Source organism: Schistocerca gregaria, chromosome 2 (genome assembly GCF_023897955.1).
Source record: "Schistocerca gregaria isolate iqSchGreg1 chromosome 2, iqSchGreg1.2, whole genome shotgun sequence".
NCBI classification, from domain to species: Eukaryota; Metazoa; Arthropoda; class Insecta; order Orthoptera; family Acrididae; genus Schistocerca; species Schistocerca gregaria.
In genome coordinates, this window is record NC_064921.1 from 156709408 (window position 1) to 156730556 (window position 21149).

Below are 21149 nucleotides of genomic sequence, written 5' to 3' on the forward strand. Positions count from 1 at the left end.
ATCTTTGTAGACGCCTCTTCAGTACGTTACATTCTGCACAGAAATTAGTCATCTTAGATTTAAAAATCTAATCAATTGCCATGCTTCATTTCTGACTGTATCACTCTTAGGCATAAGAGTAATACGAATATAAACATGACATGATATGTATATTCTTCCGCGTTTGCTGTTGTCTACTTCTAGTTTCGTAGTTTATTAGGCAGACATGATTCAAATGAGATAGCAGCAAACACGAAAGAATACATGGCAAAATGTTTATATTCGTATTATTCTTATTGTGAAGAGAATACTGCATGTGATTCGCAATTCATAAAAGTTTCTATTAGCAACCATCTCTTCTCACAGGTAGGAAAAAATTCAGAACATAGAGTTGGCCATATTAACAAATATCCCAAACAGTCTGGCCAGTCGGATTTTCGTAGTACATTGAAATGCTCCTACTTTCGAAGATGAACAATACGGAATTTGTATTTATTTCGTTGGATAATGTATGAAAATGCAGTGGTCGAAACTCGTGACGGAGAAAAAAATCTTGTCTTCCACTTCTTTTTTTAAAAATTTATTAACAGACGCAGAGGTTTTGGCGCCAGTAATATTTATCTTTGTGCCTGCAAAGCATGCCAGTGTAGCGCTACATATATTCGACAGCATAAGTTAGTTGTGGCGGCACCCACCAACATTTTTCAGAACTTCCGCTTACTTTGCACTCGATTCTAAGCCGCAGACGGTTTTTTGGATTACAAAAACCGAAAAAAGTGCGGCTTAGATTCGAGTAAATATGGTAATCAAACAATGATAAAATAAACATACATTACATGAGATAAATCACTGTTTAACTAAACAACAGTAAAATAAACGTCCACTACACCACTCTGATGTAATGTGCAAGTGTTGCCCCATAGTAGTTGCACACTTGAAGCATTAAACAGCGAAACTGCATCAGATCATAATCAACCATTTATTTTATTGCTATTAATCTTGTATACACCTGCCTCATTTTGGGATTTTCCACTAGCTCGGAATCTGGGTCATTTTTTTGCCCCAATTGTACATTTTTGTCTCACCTAGCTCACTTTATTTTATTTTGTAGTACTGCAGTTCACTTTGACACATGACAGCAAACCTTAGCACTGTGTTAGCTGAAGCAATAATGAAAGAACCGCTATAGGTTCACAAATGTAAAGCAACAATGGATGGTACAAGACAATATTACTTGTGGTTGGCATACTCTATACATAGGCACACACACGCGAAGGTTAAAAGTATACACAGAAAACAGATAAAAGTTTCTATTTACTGGAATATTCAGAGTGTACCTCTTGAAACAGTCCATTTCACACATTTTATTCCTCTTCATGCACACCAAAAGTAGGTTAAAAAAAAGTTACATGTATTATATGCACTTGCTTTTGTTAGCAATCTTTCATGATTCCCTTCCTTTATTGCTCAATCTCATTAATTCAATAATCTGAAACACAGCCTTCCTTGATAACGCTTTTGACTTGGGTGCAAAACAATGATGCCCAATGTGACAGTCATTTTGTACTACACCAGTAGTTCCTTACTGTTACTTGTTTATGGCATGCACTTGCTTTTGTTAGCAATCTTTCATGATTCCCTTCCTTTATTGCTCAATCTCATTAATTCAATAATCTGAAACACAGCCTTCCTTGATAACGCTTTTGACCTGGGTGCAAAACAATTATGCCCAATGTGACAGCCATTTTGTACAACACCAGTAGTTCCTTACTGTTACTTGTTTATGGCAGAATGAATGAAGGCTACAAGTACTACACTTACTGTATTCATTTAGAAACAGGTTCAAATCACACACTGTTAGCTAGTTGCACTGTGATTTTTCTCACTAGTCTGGCCTAGGATATTGGTTTGTTAATTCCATATTTTCTTCTCAAATGAAGTTCACAAAACAGTGAGAAAATATACACCAAAATCTCTCAGGTTTTCTTTGTGTGATTGAGTAATAGGATATTTCCAGGTGTTCAGACGAGTTGTTATTTCCATTTTATGCACATTACAGGGTGTCCCACTCAAACCTCCCTGATTTCAAGGACCCAGGAGAGATAAACCACAGTAGATACGACAATGAAAATTGCACCACATTGTAGAGCATCTCAAAGAATTTATACTCCCGCATCAGAAGTGCCAAGTATCATCGCCAGAGTGCAGCATTGAAGCATGAAGTGAAAATGGTGACTCCACAGCAGTGTGCACAAGCAGTAGTGTGGTTTGCAGAAACAAAATCACCGATTATTGGGCAAAGAAATTACCATTGTGTGTATGAATGTGATCCACCTGACGTGAAAACAATTAAGGAATGGCATACGAAGTTTCTGGCAACAGGACGTGTTCTGAAACATTTTGGAGGTGCAGGTTACAGTGTTTCAGAAGAGATAGAGGAGGACATTAGACAAATGTTACTCAAAAGCCAACATAAGTCAATTCGTCAAGCATCTAGGAAACTTGGTGTACTTTGATCAACATTGCAGTCTGTAGTTCACCAGGGTCTTCATATGAGTGCTTACAAAGCGCAAAATCTGCAACATCTGACACCGAATGACGAACCATGCTGACAAAAAATTTCCTGCAGATATGCTGCAGCGTAATTCTATCAGGAAGAACTAATAGGCATAATGTTTGGATTAGGGGTTCGCAAAATTCGCATGTTGTCATTGAACATGTTCGTGATAGTCCTAAACTAAACATCTGGTGAGGGCTAATGAACAACAGGATCATTGGACTGTTCTTCTTTGGTTCAGTGTGTCTGGACATGTTGGAGCAGTTTGTGTACCCTCAAATACAAGACTTGCAAACCAACATCATTTTTCAACTAAATGGAGCTCCGCCGCATTGGTCAACAGCTGTTTGCAAGTTCCTAGAGAGAAAATTTCCCAGTTATTGGATCGGATGTGGAGGACCCACTGCTTGTCCACCATTACGCCACTTGATTTCTTCATGTGGGGATTCGTGAAGGACCATGTGTATCCGACCAAACTGGATGATATTCATACACTGTGACATTGTATCACTAAAGCGATTGCAACAATAACAGAGGAAATGTTAAAAGAGCTTGGCAAGAAACTGAATATAGACTCAATATCCTTTGTGCTGTAAATGGTTCACATGTAGAGGTGTACTGATGATAAATAAATAAATTCTTAGAGATGCTATACAAAGTGGTGCATTTTTCATTGTTGTATCTACTGCGGTTTTTTTTCCTGGGTCTTTGATATCAAGGAGGTTTGAGTGGGACACCTTGTATTTTGACAACCAGTCCAGCCCTTTTCTTCAGGTGCTGCAAGTTTTGCTATTAAGTGCACTTGCTGCCTGGACTCCAGCCAATCTTGTTGGATTCAAGGCAGTGAGTATACATAAAAGCAAAGCTGGAATACCTGAAGATGATGGATGGGTAAGCTGTTGAAATATTGTGCAGAAAATGGAAACAACTTGGCTGAACACCCAGATGCTCACTATTAAAACATACTTTATTTACAGGCAGGTGGTGACTTTTCGAACCTGTCACTAGATTTAATTGGGTGATCTAAATCATGGCATTGTTTTTCTATCCTCAATAATTTACTTATGAAAGTGAAATACATCTACAGCTAAAAACACATTCTGCAGGTCATTGTATGGTGCATGACAGAAGTTACCTTGTACCACTGCTGGTCACTTCCCATCCTGTTCCATTCATAGAGCAAGGGAAAATGACTGTCTACGCACATCAACATTAGCCCTTATTTCTCATCTTATTTTCATAGTCCTTACACAAAATATATATTGGTGGCAGTAAAATCAATCTGGAGTCAGTTTCAAATGACAATCCTATAAATTTTATAAATAGTGTTCCAAAAAAGTAGTGTCATTTTCCCTCCACGGATTCCCAGTTGAGTTCACCGAAGCATACCCGCAATACTCACATGCTAACAGCCTACCTCTTTGATGTTTCCCTTTAACATGACATGGTGTGGGCCCAAACACTCAGAATGTACTCAAGAATGGTTCACACTACTGTTCAATACATGGTCCAATAAACTGAAGTCTACAATTCCCCTTGCCCATTGACTACATGAGTAGGTAAAAAATGTAAGTCTGCTCATGTGAACATGAGGGAAGAGTCAAAAAGAATTATTCATTATCATTAAATTCTGAAGCTGAGAAACTTAAGCATGATTGTAAGTACCTTTCTTAGATAGTTATAACTTACAAAATTGCAAGTAAACCTCAAACTCTTTTGAGTTGAAAGTTAATTCCTTCAGACCTTAAGTTCAAGACATAAAAGGGTAGGATGTAAAAAGACAGAAGTAATGGTGAGATTGTGTACTATCAATACCATACTGTGCCAGTCCATGTCTAGAAGTTGGCAGTAACCAATGTGACTGCACCACCAACCAACTGCTGGTTCCGAGACACATCCTCCTCAGCCCACACAGCCAACATCACCACAGAGCGGACTTAAATGTCACTGCACCAACCAGTCTCTCATTCTAGTCTAGTCTGACAGCTCTGTCAGTCTAGTCTAAGGTAATTCAGCATCTGCAGCTATTGTGGATATTTGACTTGGCCTAGCTCAAGGGCTTGCACTGAATATTAATCTGGATTCGCTGTTATTCAAGGAAGTTTATTAAACACTAAGTGTGGATCTCATTCTTTCGACTTTCTGTCCCATAACCCTCCAACTCCTTGACATTCACTAGTGGGATGGTCAGACAAAGATAAACACAAATTAAAAGCCATTTAGAATTCCCACATACGAGTGAGAATCTAAACATTATAATTCCATCAATAGAGTATAACAAATGGGATTAAATTTATCCGTTTCTTCTTATTTTTAATGATCTTTCGTAGCACAGTGCATCATTTTATACTACCTCTTTTTTTTAAATTTAGAGTCTTGTTTTTCAGAGCGTAAATGAGTATCTGATAAACATTTACTAGAAATTAAAAGTTTCAGAATATGTAACAATTTGAAAGACTTTTCTCATCTCCAACACACACGCACATTTACTCCACAGTATTGTGCCAATTGGTTTTAAGATGCAATCCCCACTGACCTGATACAATATGCAATACAACACATTTCATTAATGGTTGCTTGACATAACACTTATCCATGCAATGCACATCTTCCCGCTGATGTGCCACAAAAAGCAACAAGACAGCACGAATCACATTTCTGTCTCAGTTGCAATCATGAGCTCTTTTGAACAGGGCATTATTGTGGCTTATCATTACTTACCCACCAATGAACCATGGACCTTGCCATTGGTGGGGAGGCTTGCGTGCCTCAGTGATACATATAGCCGTATTGTAGGTGCAACCACAACAGAGGGGTATCTGTTGAGAGACCAGACAAATGTGTGGTTCCTGAAAAGGGGCAGCAGCCTTTTCAGTAGTTGCAGGGGCAACAGTCTGGATGATTGACTAATCTGGCCTTGTATCACTAACCAAAGTGGCCTTGCTGTGCTGGTACTGCGAACGGCTGAAAGCAAGGGGAAACTACAGCCACAATTTTTCTCGAGGGCATGAAGGTTTACTGTATAGTTAAATGATGATGGCATCCTCTTGGGTAAAATATTCTGGAGATAAAATAGTCCCCCATTCGGATCTCCAGGTGGTGACTACTCAGGAGAATGTTGTTACCAGGAGAAAGAAAACTGCCGTTCTATGAGTTGGAGCATGGAATGTTAGATCCCATCAAGAGACAGGTAGGTTAAAAAATTTAAAAAGGGAAATGGATAGTTTAAAGTTAGATATAGTGGGAATAAGTGAAGTTCGGTGGCAGGAGGAACAAGACTTCTGGTCAGGTTATAAATACAAAAGCAAATAGGGGTAATTCAGGAGTAGATTTGCTAATGAATAAAAAAATAGGAATGCGGGTAAGCTACTACAAACAGCATAGTGAATGCACTATTGTGGCCAAGATAGATACGAAGCCCACACCTACCACAGTAGTACCAGTTTATATGCCAACTAGCTCTGCAGATGATGAAGATATTGATGAAATGAATGATGAGATAAAAGAAATTATTCAGATAATGAGGGGAGATGAAAATTTAATTGTCATGGGTGACTGTAATTCGGTAGTAGGAAAAGGAAGAGAAGGAAACGCAGTAGGTGAATATGGAATGGGGGAAAGGGATGAAAAAGGTGAATATGGAATGGGGGAAAGGAATGAAAAAGGAAGCTGCCTAGCAGAATTTTGCAAAGAGCATAACTTAATCATGGCTAACACTTGGTTCGAGAATCATAAAAGAAGGTTGTATACATTGAAGAAGCCTGGAGATAATGAAAACTTTCATATAGATTATATAATGGTAAGACAGATATTCAGGAACCAGGTTTTAAATTATAAGACATTTCCAGGGGCAGATGTGGGCTCTGACCACGATCTATTGGTTATGAACTGCAAATTAAAACTGAAGAAATTGCAAAAAGGTGGGAATTTAAGGACATGGGACCTGAGTAAACAGACAGAACCAGAGGTTGTAGAGAGTTTGAGGGAGAGCATTAGGGAATGAATGACAAGAATGGGGGAAAGAAATACAGTAGAAGAACAATGGATAGCTTTGAGAGATGAAATAGTGAAGGCAGCAGAGGATCAAGCAAGTAAAAAGACGAGGGCTAATAGAAATCCTTGGGTAACAGAAGAGATACTGACTGTAACTGATGAAAGGAGAAAATACAAAAATACAGTAAATGAAGGAGGCTAAAAGGAATACAAATGTCTCAAAAATGAGAGTTTGACAGAGCACTGAAAGACGTAAATCGACACAAGGCCCCGCAAGTAGACAACATTCTTTTAGAACTACTGATAACCTTGGGAGAGCCAGCCCTGACAAAACTCTACCATCTGGTCAGCAAGACGTGTAAGACAGGCGAAATACCCGCAGACTTCAAGAAGAATATAATAATTCCAATCCCAAAGAAAGTCGGTGTTGACAGATGTGAAAATTACCGAACTATCAGTTTAATAAGCCATGGCTGCAAAACAGTAAATTGAATTCTTTACAGATGAATCGAAAACCCTGTAGAAGCCGACCTCAGGGAAGATCAGTTTGGATTCTGTAGAAATGTCGGACCACGTGAGGCAATACTGCCCCTACAACTTATGCTAGAAACTAGATTAAGGAAAGGTAAACCTAAGTTCCTAGCATTTGTACACTTACAAAAAGCTTTTGACAATGTTGACTGGAATACTCTCCAATACTAAATAGGTGATCCCTTGATGGCTCAACACGTCCTACCAACTGATCCCTTCTTCTAGTGGAGGTGTGTCAAAAATTTCTCTTCTCCCCAATTCTATTCAATACATCCTCATTAGTTATGTGATATACCCTTCTAATCTTCAGCATTATTCTGTAGCACCACATTCCGAAAGCTTCTATTCTCTTTTTGTCTAAACTATTTATCGTCCATGCTTTGCTTCCATACATGGCTACACTCCATACAAATACTTTCAGAAATGACTTCCTGACACAAATCTATACTCGATGTGAACAAATTTCTCCTGTTCAGAAACGCTTTCCTTGCCACTGCCAGTCTACATTTTATATCCTCTCTACTTCGACCATCATAGGTTATTTTGCCCCCCAAATAGCAAAACTCCTTTACTACTTTAAGCGTGTCATTTCCATATCTAATACCCTCAGCATCACCCAATTTAATTCGACTACATTCCATTATACTCGTTTTGCTTTTGTTGATGTTCATCTTATATCCTCCTTTCCAGACACTGTCCATTCCGTTCAGCTGCTCTTCCAAGTCCTTTGCTGTCTCTGACAGAATTACAATGTCATCAGCGAACCTCAAAGTTATTATTTCTTCTCCATGGATTTTAATTCCTACACCAAATTTTTCTTTTGTTTCCTTTCCTGCTTGCTCAATATACAGATTGAATAACACCGGGAACATGCTACAACCCTGTCTCACTCCCTACCCAACCGCGCTCTCTTTCGTGCCCCTCGACTCTTATAACTGCCATCTGGTTTTTGTACAAATTGTAAATAGCCTTTCGCTCCCTGTATTTTACCCCTGCCAGCTTCAGAACTGGAAAGAGTGTATTCCAGTCAACATTGTCAAAAGCTTTCTCTAAGTGTACAAATGCTAGAAACGTAGGTTTGCCTTTCCTTAATCTAGCTTCTAAGATAAGTCGTAGGGTCAGTTTTGCCTCACGTGTTCCAACATTTCTACGGAATCCAAACTGATCTTCCCCAAGGTCGGCTTCCATTCGTCTTTAAAGAATCCGCGTTAGTATTTTGCAGCCGTGACTTATTAAACTGATAGTTCGGTAATTTTCACATCTAGCACCTGATTTCTTTGGGATTGGAATTATTATATTCTTCTTGAAGTCTGAGGGTATTTTGCCTGTTTCATACATCTTGCTCGCCAGATGGTAGAGTTTCGTCAGGACTGGCTCTCCCACGGCTGTCAGTAGTTCTAATGGAATGTTGTCTACTCCTGGGGCCTTGTTTCGACTCAGGTCTTTCAGTACTTTGTCAAACTCTTCACTCAGTATAATATCTCCCCTTTCATCTTCATCTACATCCTCTTCCATTTCCATAATTTTGTCCTCAAGTACACCACCCTTGTATAGACCCTCTATATACTCCTTCCACCTTTCTGCTTTCCCTTCTTTGCTTAGAACTGGGTTTCCATCTGAGCTTTTGATATTCATACAAGTGGCTCTCTTTTCTCCAAAGGTCTCTTTAATTTTCATGTCGACAGTATCCATCTTACCGCTAGTGATATGCACCTCTACATCCTTACATTTGTCCTCTAGCCATCCCTGTTTAGCCATTTTGCAATTCCTGTCGATCTCATTTTTGAGACATTTGTATTCCTTTTTGCTTGCTTCATTTACTGCAATTTTATATTTTCTCCTTCCATCGATTAAATTCAGTATTTCTTCTGTCACCCAAGGATTTCTACTAGCCCTCATCCTTTTACCTACTTGATCCTCAGCTGCTTTCACTACTTCGTTCCTCAAAGCTACCCATTCTTCTTCTACTGTATTTCTTTCCCCCATTCCTGTCAATTGTTCCCTTATGCTCTCCCTGAAACTCTGTACAACCTCTGGTTTAGTCAGTTTATCCAGGTCCCATCTCCTTAAATTCCCACCTTTTTGCAGTTTCTTCAGTTTTAATCTACAGGTCATAACCAATAGATTATGGTCAGAATCCACATCTGCCCCTGGTAATGTCTTACAATTTAGAACCTGGTTCCTAAATCTCTGTCTTACCATTATACAATCTATTTGATACCTTTTAGTATCTCCAGGGTTCTTCCATGTATACAACCTTCTTTCACGATTCTTGAACCAAGTGGTAGCTATGATAAATTTGAGCTCTGTGGAAAATTCTACCAGGCGGCTTCCTCTTTCATTTCTTACCCCCAATCCATATTCACCTACTACTTTTCCTTCCCTTCCTTTTCCTACTGCCTAATTCCAGTCACCCATGACTATTAAATATTCGTCTCCCTTCACTACCTGAATAATTTCTTTTATTTCATCATACATTTCTTCAATTTCTTCATTATCTGCAGAGCTAGTTGGCATATAAACTTGTACTACTGTAGTAGGCATGGGCTTCATATCTATCTTGGCCACAATAATGCGTTCACTATGCTGTTTGTAGTAGCTTACCTGTATTCCTATTTTCCTATTCATTATTAAACCTACTCCTGCATTACCCCAACTTGATTTTGTGTTTATAACCCTGTAGTCACCTGACCAGAAGTCTTGTTCCTCCTGCCACCGAACTTCACTAATTCCCACTATATCCAACTTTAACCTATCCATTTCCCTTTTTGAATTTTCTAACCTACCTGCCCGATTAAGGGATCTGACATTCCACACTCTGATCCGCAGAACGCCGGTTTTCTTTCTCCTGATAATGACATCCTCTTGAGTAGTCCCCGTTTGAAGATCCGAATGGGGGACTATTTTACCTCCGGAATATTTTACCCAAGAGGACACCATCATCATTAAACCACACAGTAAAGCTGCATGCCCTCGGGAAAAATTACGGCCATAGTTTCCCCTTGCTTTCAACCGTTCACAGTACCAGCACAGCAAGGCTTTTTTGGTTAGTGTTACAAGGCCAGATCAGTCAATCATCCAGGCTGTTGCCCTTGCAACTACTGAACAGGTTGCTGCCCCTCTTCAGGAACCACACGTTTGTCTGGCCTCTCAACAGATACCGTTCCGTTGTGGTTGCACATACGGTACGGCTATCTGTATCGCTGAGGCACGCAAGCCTCCCCACCAACGGCAAAGGTCCATGGTTCATGGGGGCAGGAAAATAAAATATTATGAGGCATCAAAGGGATCACCAATTTAGTATTGGAGGGCAGCGCGGAGGGTAAAAATCATACAGGGAGGCCAAGAGATGAATACACTAAACAGATTCAGAAGGATGTAGGGTGCAGTGGGTATGGGGAGATGAAAAAGCTTGCACAGGATAGAGTAGCATGGAGAGCTGCATCAAACCAGACTCTGGATTGAAGACCACCACAACTACAACAACAAAATCATTACTTAAAACTCAGAAAATTGAAAAAGAAAAGTAAGTACTGGTTGCAGCCATACAATGTTATAAATATCAAGCACAGTTTGGCTGTGGTTTCTCTTGGATGCTCTCATCACAAACAAAAACCCACAAATTCTACTGAATGAGTCCAGATAGTTTCCACTTTTTGGAGCATCTAATATGACAAAAGAGGACACTAATGTTTGAATTAGTATTTCTTCTGCTGCAAAGCTACTCATTACAATACGGTAATTTAGTGTAAGTGTTTTGAGATATTTTATTCAACAAGGTACATAAATAAATGATGGTTACATGGTACTAAAGCTAGTATAGTATTTCTACAACTGTCCTATTTTGCAAGATAGTACATGACTCAGCTTGATGCGGATTGAGGAGTACATTGCTGGATTTGAAGTGAGATCGGTATCATCAATGGTGAGGCAGTGAGAGGTGTGTTCTACACAGGAGTGGACAATTGTTTAAAGAATTGGAAGAAGCCCATAATGATATGGAAAATCCCATGGTGTCCTCCTCAGTTTCGGTCAACCGCTCATACAGGAGTAAAAGAAATTTTGCTTTCAGATACAGAGGCGAAAAAAGTATTCAGACACCGGGAGTAATCAGAAAAGTAAACCTTAAATGTGTTTTTAACTCAAAACATATACTTTAATTTTTACAAATGTGTAATACATATGTCAGTCTGAACATATGCAGAATAAGAGTAAAAAACATGCTTTATGAAAGAAAAAGAAGAAAATTGAAATATACTATGAGCAAAAGTATTCAGACACTTATTTGGTAATGCGTCTTTTTCTCTGTATTACAGCCCTCAGTCCTTGTGTCGCCGAGTAAACAACTTTTTTCGTTATATCTGAACCTTTGTTTACCCATTCTTCTTCTTCTATCAATGCATGCAAATGTGTCAAACTGCTCACATATTGTTTGTGTAGTCTCGTTTTCAGTTCATTCCAGATGTTTGCGATGGGACTGAGGGCTGGAGAATGTGGTGAGGTAATGACATGATGAGGCATATTGTATAGGACCCACAGTTTGACAAATTCCACCGCATGCTTAGGATCATTGTCTTTTTGGAAATAAAAGTCACCTCCAAGATCCAGCTTCAGAAAACTTTTCATCACATTTTGTTTGAGACAGACAAATTTGTACATGGTGCTTTCAATAAAGACAAGCTTACCAACACCTCCAGAAGACATGCATCCTCACACCATCACACTGACACCTCCGTGTTTGATGGATGCTTGTATGTTTTTGGGATCCCACTCTGTCTCTGCTTGACGCCACACTAAACTGCGGCCATCCACGTGGCTCAGAGTAAATTTGCGCTCATAATGACACAGTATCTCGTCCCAAAAGGGCACCCCTGCCGTGGACGACTGACGAGAGTTTTTTTTCTTTCCATTTCTGGACAATACTAAATATACTTTATCAACTTTGGTTGAAGACTTTGCTATTTCTGCATATGATTTTTCCTCACTATGCAGCTGCACAATAAGCCTTCAGTCTTCCATTGTCATTTCCCTACCTTTAAGAAGCATGGTGCTACATTGGTCTTTTTTTATGAAATCTGTGCTTTCCTGTAGTACGAGACAGCTGCTTTGCGTACACTGACTGCTTGCTGCCGCGAAGTTTTGCCTTCAGACTGCAGTTACCATGTCAAGCAGGGCGGTGTCTGATTACTTTTGTCCTGAGTGAAACACACACCTGTTATGGTAACGCAGAACTAATTGTTCCAGGTAGGGGGTACGGTGACATTCACACAGTCGACGACTTTTGAAATATTCCCTGCATTATGACACCTAGGCAGATACACATTCCTTGTATGCATCAGTCACAACTGACCATGAGATATGCATGTGACCTGTGTCTGAATACTTTTGTCCACCCCTGTTCCTTTTACACTTATGATAAAGTATTCTAAAACTGGGGGAGGGGGGGGCACAGACTGAAAACACAGCCCAACGTGTTTTCATTTCAGTAATTTGTTTCGTTTCCAGTATTCTGGCAAATTCTTCCTTGGCGTCATTCTTACTGGCTTCAGTTTTTCTTTTTGAGGGAAGTGATTGAATTATCACATCACATTTAACCACATCACATACTTCTTCCAATATTTCACATCTTTCCACTTTCTGAGGGTTTGTGATAGACAACATTTCACCTGAAGCTATCACACCATCATCTTTTCCACAAGTGAAGGTATATTCCCAGAACTGAGAAATCCCTTCACATACAGGTGAAGAAATGAGAGTTGGGGGCTGAATAAATTGGTTCCTTTAGTTTTCCTGATACATATTTCAGAAGCTTCAGTGACTCTCTAAAAACAGTGTGGATGTTTTTCCATAATTCTTGGCACATCTGTTTTGAAAATGAAGGTAAACTAAAATGAATACAAAGCAGGTATATGTTTAAAAATGACTAAGATTATACCTGTTTCTAGACTTGCAAAACACCTGACAATGTTACAGACAGATACATTAGCATGCATACAAGATGTAAAAGTTATGTATATTTTCCAGTATTTGTTTTTACCATATTTAATTTCTAATGCAAGCTCACAAATTCTCATTAACTACTACTACATCTACTTGGCTGCAAGAAGCAACTTTCAAGACCTAGCCCTTCAGTTTTACAAAAGCACAGGTACCATCAGTGACATTTTTTAATTAACATGTGAGGCTTTCTAGACTCATCTGCAACCATTATTTACACCTGTCCTAGATCAAAATCTGTGGAATCTGTCAACTGTGTCACAGTATTGACAGAAAAGACAAACATATAATGTATTTTAAGAACATGAGATCTCGAAACATAAATCACAAAGGTTAATTTTCAATTGGACTGATAGCTGCCACTGATGCAAATGGCATGTTTATACTGACTGACTTTGGTGAGATAGCAGATGGGTTAGCAATGGAGCAGTATACCTCCACTCTTCAATTGATCTGTAGTTGAAGGAATGTAAACTGAATGTTTTGGATCCTGTTTGCCTGCCGGGAGATTGAAATAATGAGCTGTTCTCATGCTACTTTGTTGGTGATGGGGATTTCCCTTTACTTCTGTACCTAATGCAGCCACTTCTGAAAAGAAAATGATGTGAAAAGAATTTTCAATTCTCAGCTATCTGGAAATCAAAATAATGTTGAAAGCACTTTCAGCATATTAACATCAACATTTTGAGTGTTTGAGGAGCCAACCGACTGCAATGTGGAATGTGCTGTTGCGACAGTAAAAGCTGCTTGTGTATTGCACAACTTGATTTGCTTTCTTGATGAAAAGTCTCGGCATTTTTCATGGATATGCTAATGTGCCTTCAGTGCCTGATAAAAGTGCCTTTGAGGAATTGTCGTCATGGTCTTAAACTGTTTGCTTACAGAATTAGCTAAGTAACTGTTTCCTCAAATATGAAGGAGAAATTTCTGTCCAATGAAAATACATGGGTTTGCTATAAAAAGGCATTAGCATTTATATAACCCTTTCACAGTGACTGACTGGTGAAGTGTAGCGTATCTGCATTTATGGATGGTGCACAATGCGCTGAAATTGTTCATATTGTAGTGAGTTGCTGTGCAGAGGTTAGGTGAGTTGGGGTCATCGATCCCACTGGCTTAGCGAAGGATGGCCTCTCAAAGGAACCATCCCAGCATTTGCCTAAAGCGATTTAGGAAAATCATGGAAAACTTAATTCAGGATGGTGCAACACAGATTTGAGCCATCATCCTCCAGAATGTGAGTCCAGTGTACTAACCACTGCACCATCATGTAGAGTAGTAAACTTGCTGATGTGTGTGAACCAAAATAGGAAAACTGCTTGTCTCCGTCCCATATTTTTAAACTACCAGGCATAAACTTATTTTAATAGGACTGTACTTATGTTTATATTTTAATAATAAATAAGACGAAAATATACACACTGGTTTATTATTCTTTCCTCAGCTCACAAAAACAGTGTTTCTACATCAGATCATAAGAATATGGGCCATTCAAATTTACATCCTCTCCTATTGCCAATGCTACCAGCAACAGGTGTGAAATAACTACTGTTTGACAAACGCTTGTTGAGTGGAGCAATGCTAATCTGCTAGACCATCTGCTCATCAGAGTGCAGTCTCACTTCAGTGATATCATTGTACTGAGGTACAGTAGATTAAAAAAAAAAAAAAAAGACTCTCCTACACCCTTCAGCAGTGTATTGCAGCATACAAAACCATGTCTTCCTCCGCCCCCCCCCCCCCCAAAAGTGATAGATATATAGATAGATAGATATATCTAAAAACAAAGATGTAAATAAAATAGAAAGAAACTTCCACATGGGAAAAATATATTAAAAACAAAGATTCCAAGACTTACCAAGCGGGAAAGCGCCGGCAGACAGGCACAATGAACAAAACACACAAACACACACACAGAATTACTAGCTTTCCCCTTAGGGGGAAGTCTTTCCGCTCCCGGGATTGCAATGACTCCTTACCCTCTCCCTTAAAACCCAGATCCTTTCGTCTTTCCCTCTCCTTCCTGAAGAAGCAACCATCGGTTGCGAAAGCTAGTAATTCTGTGTGTGTGTTTGTGTGTTTGTGTGTTTTGTTCATTGTGCCTGTCTGCCGGCGCTTTCCCGCTTGGTAAGTCTTGGAATCTTTGTTTTTAAAAACAAAGATGATGTGACTTACCAAACAAAAGCACTGGCAGGTCGATAGACACACAAACATACACACAAAATTCGAGCTTTTGCAACCGGCGGTTGCTTCTTCAGGAAAGAGGGAAGGAGAGGGAAAGATGAAAGGATGTGGGTTTTAAGGGAGAGGGTAAGGAGTCATTCCAATCCCGGGAGCGGAAAGACTTACCTTAGGGGGAAAAAAGGAAAACCGACATCCTTTCATCTTTCCCTCTCCTTCCCCCTTTCCTGATGAAGCAACCGCCGGTTGCAAAAGCTCGAATTTTGTGTCTGTTTGTGTGTCTATTGACCTGCCAGCGCTTTTGAGATAGATAGAGATAGAGAGAAATATGAAACTGTTCAAATAATTCATATGTGTCCATCAGACATGTAGCACCATCAGTGGCAGTTTAAAATGATGCACTTTTAGAATGCAATTAACATTTTATAATCTCATACCATAGGTTTGTTACTGAATTAGAAACTGCAACAAGGAAAAGAAGGAGTTGAAAATGAAGGCACAGACTGCACAGGAAGTTCTTACCTGTTTCTTTCATTTCCATTGCAACCTTCCTCCACATCAAGCTAGTCATCACATCTGCCCTAGAATAAGATTTCATTGTGTAATTCCATAGACAAGGGCTTTTCTCAACAAACTGGATGATGAAGACAATCTTTGAACATTCCCCCTGTGTGAATGACATGCTGACGACATGCAGCACTGAAATGTACAAGTGCAGATGTCTTTCCAGCTTGAAAGCACACATGCTAGTGAATGCTTTACATTGTATTGTCAGCATACAAGAAAGAGAAACAAAAGGCAGCTCCACACAACAGCCAGCAATAGCCTTGCCTGTGGTGCATTGCTCCCAACCTCATCATGGACAACCTCCAATATATATCATCCATCCATTCAAGAGTGAAAACAGACAAGGCTCCTTTTCCAACTTCAAAATCAATTTTGATATGTTAGCTACATTTTGTATGTAGCTGTGTATGATATAAGTGCACCAATGTGAACTAGGTAAACTGCCTCAACTATGTTCGTATGCACTCCACCAAAACGGACTGCTTCTGCATCATATTGTAAATCACATTGTGTACCACATGGCATATCATACTGCTTAGGTGGGAATTATGTCTAAACCTGTCACCAGCTCACCTTGAAGACTGGCTGTATGATTATCAGCCAAAATATGGGAAAAAGGAATAATACTGTCTCAGATGCATGCCCACAAGATGAGCGAATAAATATGAAAGATAATCACATGAGGTTTGCAAAAATCGTCATCTTACAAGCAGCTGAATAAACATAACACACACAGGAAAGGTTAAAATATAATTTAAATTATTTTATTCTTACACATCTTCAGTAGGAGTCCAGTGCTTCACAAGTTTCCAATGGTACTCCAACACATTCTCCTCTGACAGAATTATTGCTCCTGGTGGTATATCTTGTTCTCTTCTTTTCTGAACTGCCATACTCAGTCTTTCATATTGTTTTTGTCTCTGGAAATCACATCATTAAGATGTTCTTTAATATTTGGAGGTGGACATTAATTTTGTCAAATATATGATAAAGACAAAAACATTTTCAAGATCAAGTAACATCAGCAACAGGTAAACAGAAAACACTTAAAGCTTAATGAAATGACTAGTATACTTTGATTAAAATAACCTTGTGATACAGAAGACACTTACAGCTTAATGAAATGACTAGTATACTTTGATTAAAATAACCTTGTGATTGATGTTTCAGACAGTCAAGAGGTAGGAGCCAGTTGCAAGTCAATTGCAGTCCTTTCTCAAGTGCCACATGCACAATGTGTTGTCTGTTTTGCACATACATGCAATGCCTGGGCATGCATGGCTGGCTCCACACTGGCATCACTTTCTGCTAACATCATTTTTGCCAGTCATAATGTTATTTTATTCAAGTTATAAAATAAGAAAACATTATACCTGAAAAGATTCGTATTCCTTTCTTCAAACACTGACAGTTAGTGACGAATGAGAAGAATAATCAAAAAAATTCTAGGAATCCACTAAAACAGAGTGCAGAGTTGGGGAAAAAAAAAACAGCACCAAATTATTCGCAGAGTGAGTACTGCAAGTCTACTAAAGAAGCATATAACTGACTTCCTCATTAATAAGACCACTGATTTGCCATGAAGTTACAGTGAAAGGATTAATTGCAGTTATCCGTGGTGACACGATTTTTAGTTAATTTTGCAAATCTGTTGAGAGCACTATGATGTTACTGGTGAAATATTTTTCCACCAGCAATAATAACTGGCTTACAAGGATCTTTCTGTATACAGTACAGATGTAGTTGATGTGGTACTGTTCCTGACTAAACATTAACCTTGGTGGGAACTACGAACCCTAGAACTACTAGATTATTATTAATGCAAAAAGAATTTTAGCTATGTCATAATATCAGAATGCTTGTACTGGAATAGAAGTTGTACAGTAGCATCAGCAACTAGTCACAAAGGCTGAACAAACTTTATTTCTTTGAACCACGTCTGGTTTTACCCATTTCTTGTCCAGCTTCTGGTGATTTACAATCCACGTGGGTGTTTCAGATGAATGATGCACATTTTGGTTGCAACAGGCAATTAATTAACCAGTTAAATACTCACACTTTCATGTACAACCATACTGTAACTTAAAGCTTTAGAGTGAACAAAATGAAAAATTACATTTAAATTTAGTCGTTAAGCTGCTCTCTTGCAATGTAGGCGGCGCACAAACATCATCAAAAGTTATAAATAAAATTGTGGGCTAATAATCTACATTGTATCACAATGACATGAAAGAAACATGGTAAACAATGATACAGTACTGAACATTATTTCATACAGAGTCAAAACTGATGGCACTGGAAAAGCAAAGAAATCAGACCACAACTCCGTCTACAGGCCCATCGGGACCATCCGACCACTGTGTCATCCTCAAAAAGAGGATGAGGAGAGGAGGAGTGTGGAGTCAACACACTGCTCTCCCGGTCGTTATGATGGTATTCTTGACCAAAGCCACTACTATTAGGTTGAGTAGCTCCTCAATTGGAATCACGAGGCTGAATGCATCCCGAAAAATGGCAACAGCGCATGGCGGCCTGGATGGCCACCCATCCAAGTGCCGACCACACCCGACAGCGCTTAACTTCGGTGATCTCACGGGAACAGGCGTATCCATTGCGGCAAGGCCGTTGCCGTAAAGAAATCAGACACTTTATGAAATTGCAAACTAACACAAGTAATTAGATTTCTTCTCCATCATAGCCAAATTCAAGCTTGCACTCACTCTCTTAAAGACATTGTTGTGGTTGCGTGACACTAACCTTCCTTTATCATTCCTTCGAGTGCCAAACTTCCTTTTATTTGCATACTATATTGCAAAATAAGAAAATGACACAGTAGAGCATCTACCACTTTATAAGCTTTTGCCAAGACTTGCACACTTCACTTGATGAGCAAATGTCTCCCAACTTCCAGCAATGTAGGTAGGGCACAGATAGGTACATGGATGCTTCTTACTTGCACTATATCCACTTCCATTGTAGATATAACATTATAATGAAGAGAATAGTTGCTACTCACCATATAGAAGAGATGCTGAGTCGCTGACATGCACAACAAAACGACTGTGGGAAAGTGAGCTTTTAACCAACATGGCTTTCTTGAAGTTAGACAACACTCACACACACATTGTATGATCATAATATAACTTAAAGCTTTAAAGCCTGAAAAATTACATTAAAAGTTATGTTAAGTTGCTTTCTTCCAATATAAATGGCACATATGAGCACAAACATCATTGAAAGTCTGGCTTCAGCTGCCAAGGACCATAGTCGTGTGTGTGTGTGTGTGTGTGTGTTTTTTTTTTTTTTGATTTCAACAAAGGCCTTGATGGCGTAAAGATCACTTTCCGAAAGCCTTGTTATGCCTATCTGTGGCTCAGCATCTCCACTATATGGTGAGTAGCAACTATCCTTCTATCCTTTTCATTATATTGTTACATTCCATCTGGATTTTCATAGCAGATTTCATTGATACACATTGTGTGGTGCTGCTTGACTTGATAGTAGCTGCTTCGAAACCAAGTCATAGTAGAAATGTACATTACCAACATTTGGCTGGTAAGGGGAAAGAGTGATAGTTGCATAAAGTTCTTCATCACCAGACTTTGCACTAATGCCCTTGGTTAAATCCAACCCTATCTGCAGTCTCTCATACTGTGAGGGCACATAACACTGTTGATGGTGATCCATCCTTCTATATCTTCATCCACTTAGATACTCCACAAAGTGCATGGCGGAGGGTACCCTGTACCACAACTAGTTGTTTCCTTTTCTGTTCCAAATGCAGATAGAGCGAGCGAAAATCAACTGCCTATATGCCTCTGTATGAGGCATAGTTTCTTGTATGTTATCTTCATGGTCCCTGTGCGAAATGTATGTTGGCGACCGTAAGATCACTCTGAAGTTAGATTCAAGTGCCACTTCTCTAAACTTTCTCAGTAGTGTTCTTCAAAATGAATGTCTTCTTTCATCCAGGAATTCCCACTTGAGCTCTCGAAGCATATCTGCAACACTTGATGCTGTTTGAACATACCGCTAACAAATCTAGCAGCTCGCCTCTGAATTGCTTTGGTGTCTTCTTTCAAACTGACCTGGTGTGGATCACAAACGCTTGAGCAGTATTCACGATTAGGTTGCACTAGGATCCTACACATGGTCTGCTTTACAGATAAACTACACTTTCCTAAAATTCTCCCAAGAAACCAAAGTTGATGACTTTCCTTCCCTCCACAATCCTCAAACATTCATTTCATTTCATAACGCTTCACAGCGTTATGCCCAGATATTTAAACAATGTGACTGTGTCAAGCAAGACACTACTAATGCTGTATCCGAACATTAAAAGTTTGTTTTTCCTACTCATCTGCATTAACTTACATGTTTCTATAAAAAGAGCCAAATGCCATTAATCACACAAACTAGAAATTTTGTCCAGTTCATTTTGTATCAAACTATCTTTTGACACCTTCCTGTACACCATAGCAGCATCATCAGCAAACAACGCCAGACTGCTGCTCACCTTGTCTGCTAAATCATTTATGTATATAGAAAATAGCAATGGTCCTATCACATTTCCCTGGGGCACTCCTGATGTTACCCCTGTCTCCGATGAACACTCGCCGTAGAGGACAAGACACTGAGTTCTATTACTTAAGATGACTTTGAGCTAGTCACATACCTGGGAGCCTATTCCAAGTGCACAACAACCTTCATCAACAGTCTGCAGTGGGGTACTGTGTTGAATGCTTTTCAGAAATCTAGAAACATTGAATCTGCCTGTTACCCTTCATCCATAGCCCGCAGTATGTCATGTGAGAAGAGAGCAAGCTGGGTTTCACATGAGCAATGCTTTCTAAAGCCGTGCTGATTCACGGACACAAGCTTTTTGATTTCTAGGAAATTTATTACATTTGAACTCATAATATGCTTTATAATTCTACAGGGAACCAATTTTAAGGATATTGGTCTGTATTTTTGTGGGCCCATTCTTTTACTATTCTTATATGCAAGAGTCACCACACTTTTTTCCAATCACTTGGCGCTTTGCCCTGGTCGAGATATTCACAATAAATGCAAACTAAGTAAGGGGCCAATGACACAGTGCACTCTTCGTAAAACTGAATTGGAGTTCCATTTGGACCTGGCAACTTATTTGTTTTCACCTCTTTCAGTTGTTTTTCTACGCCAGGGATGCTTATTACTATGTCACCCATACGAGACGCCAAGTGCTGGTCAAAAAATGGTACGTTTGTACAATTCTACTGCATGAATGCTTTCTTAAACACAGAATTTAAAAAATCAGCCTTCCTTTTGCTATCTTCTACTGCCATATCAGACTGGTCAACAA

The 21149-nt window shown here is 39.3% G+C and overlaps 1 protein-coding gene across 2 annotated transcripts in view; it reads right to left on the reverse strand.

Moving 5' to 3' along the window:
* LOC126336581 (uncharacterized) overlaps nucleotides 1-21149 on the reverse strand; it is a 41818-nt gene that overhangs the window by 11602 nt on the left and 9067 nt on the right. The window contains exons 1-2 of one of the 2 annotated variants that reach the window (XM_050000440.1): nucleotides 16957-17139; nucleotides 16580-16725 (exon numbers count right to left, since the gene is read on the reverse strand). In XM_050000440.1, the coding sequence (XP_049856397.1) occupies nucleotides 16580-16698 (119 nt within the window). In that variant the 5' untranslated portion in view covers nucleotides 16699-16725; nucleotides 16957-17139. Of the gene's footprint in view, nucleotides 1-16579; nucleotides 16726-16956; nucleotides 17140-21149 lie in introns of those variants that run through there. The other variant, XM_050000439.1, reaches the window with a different exon arrangement.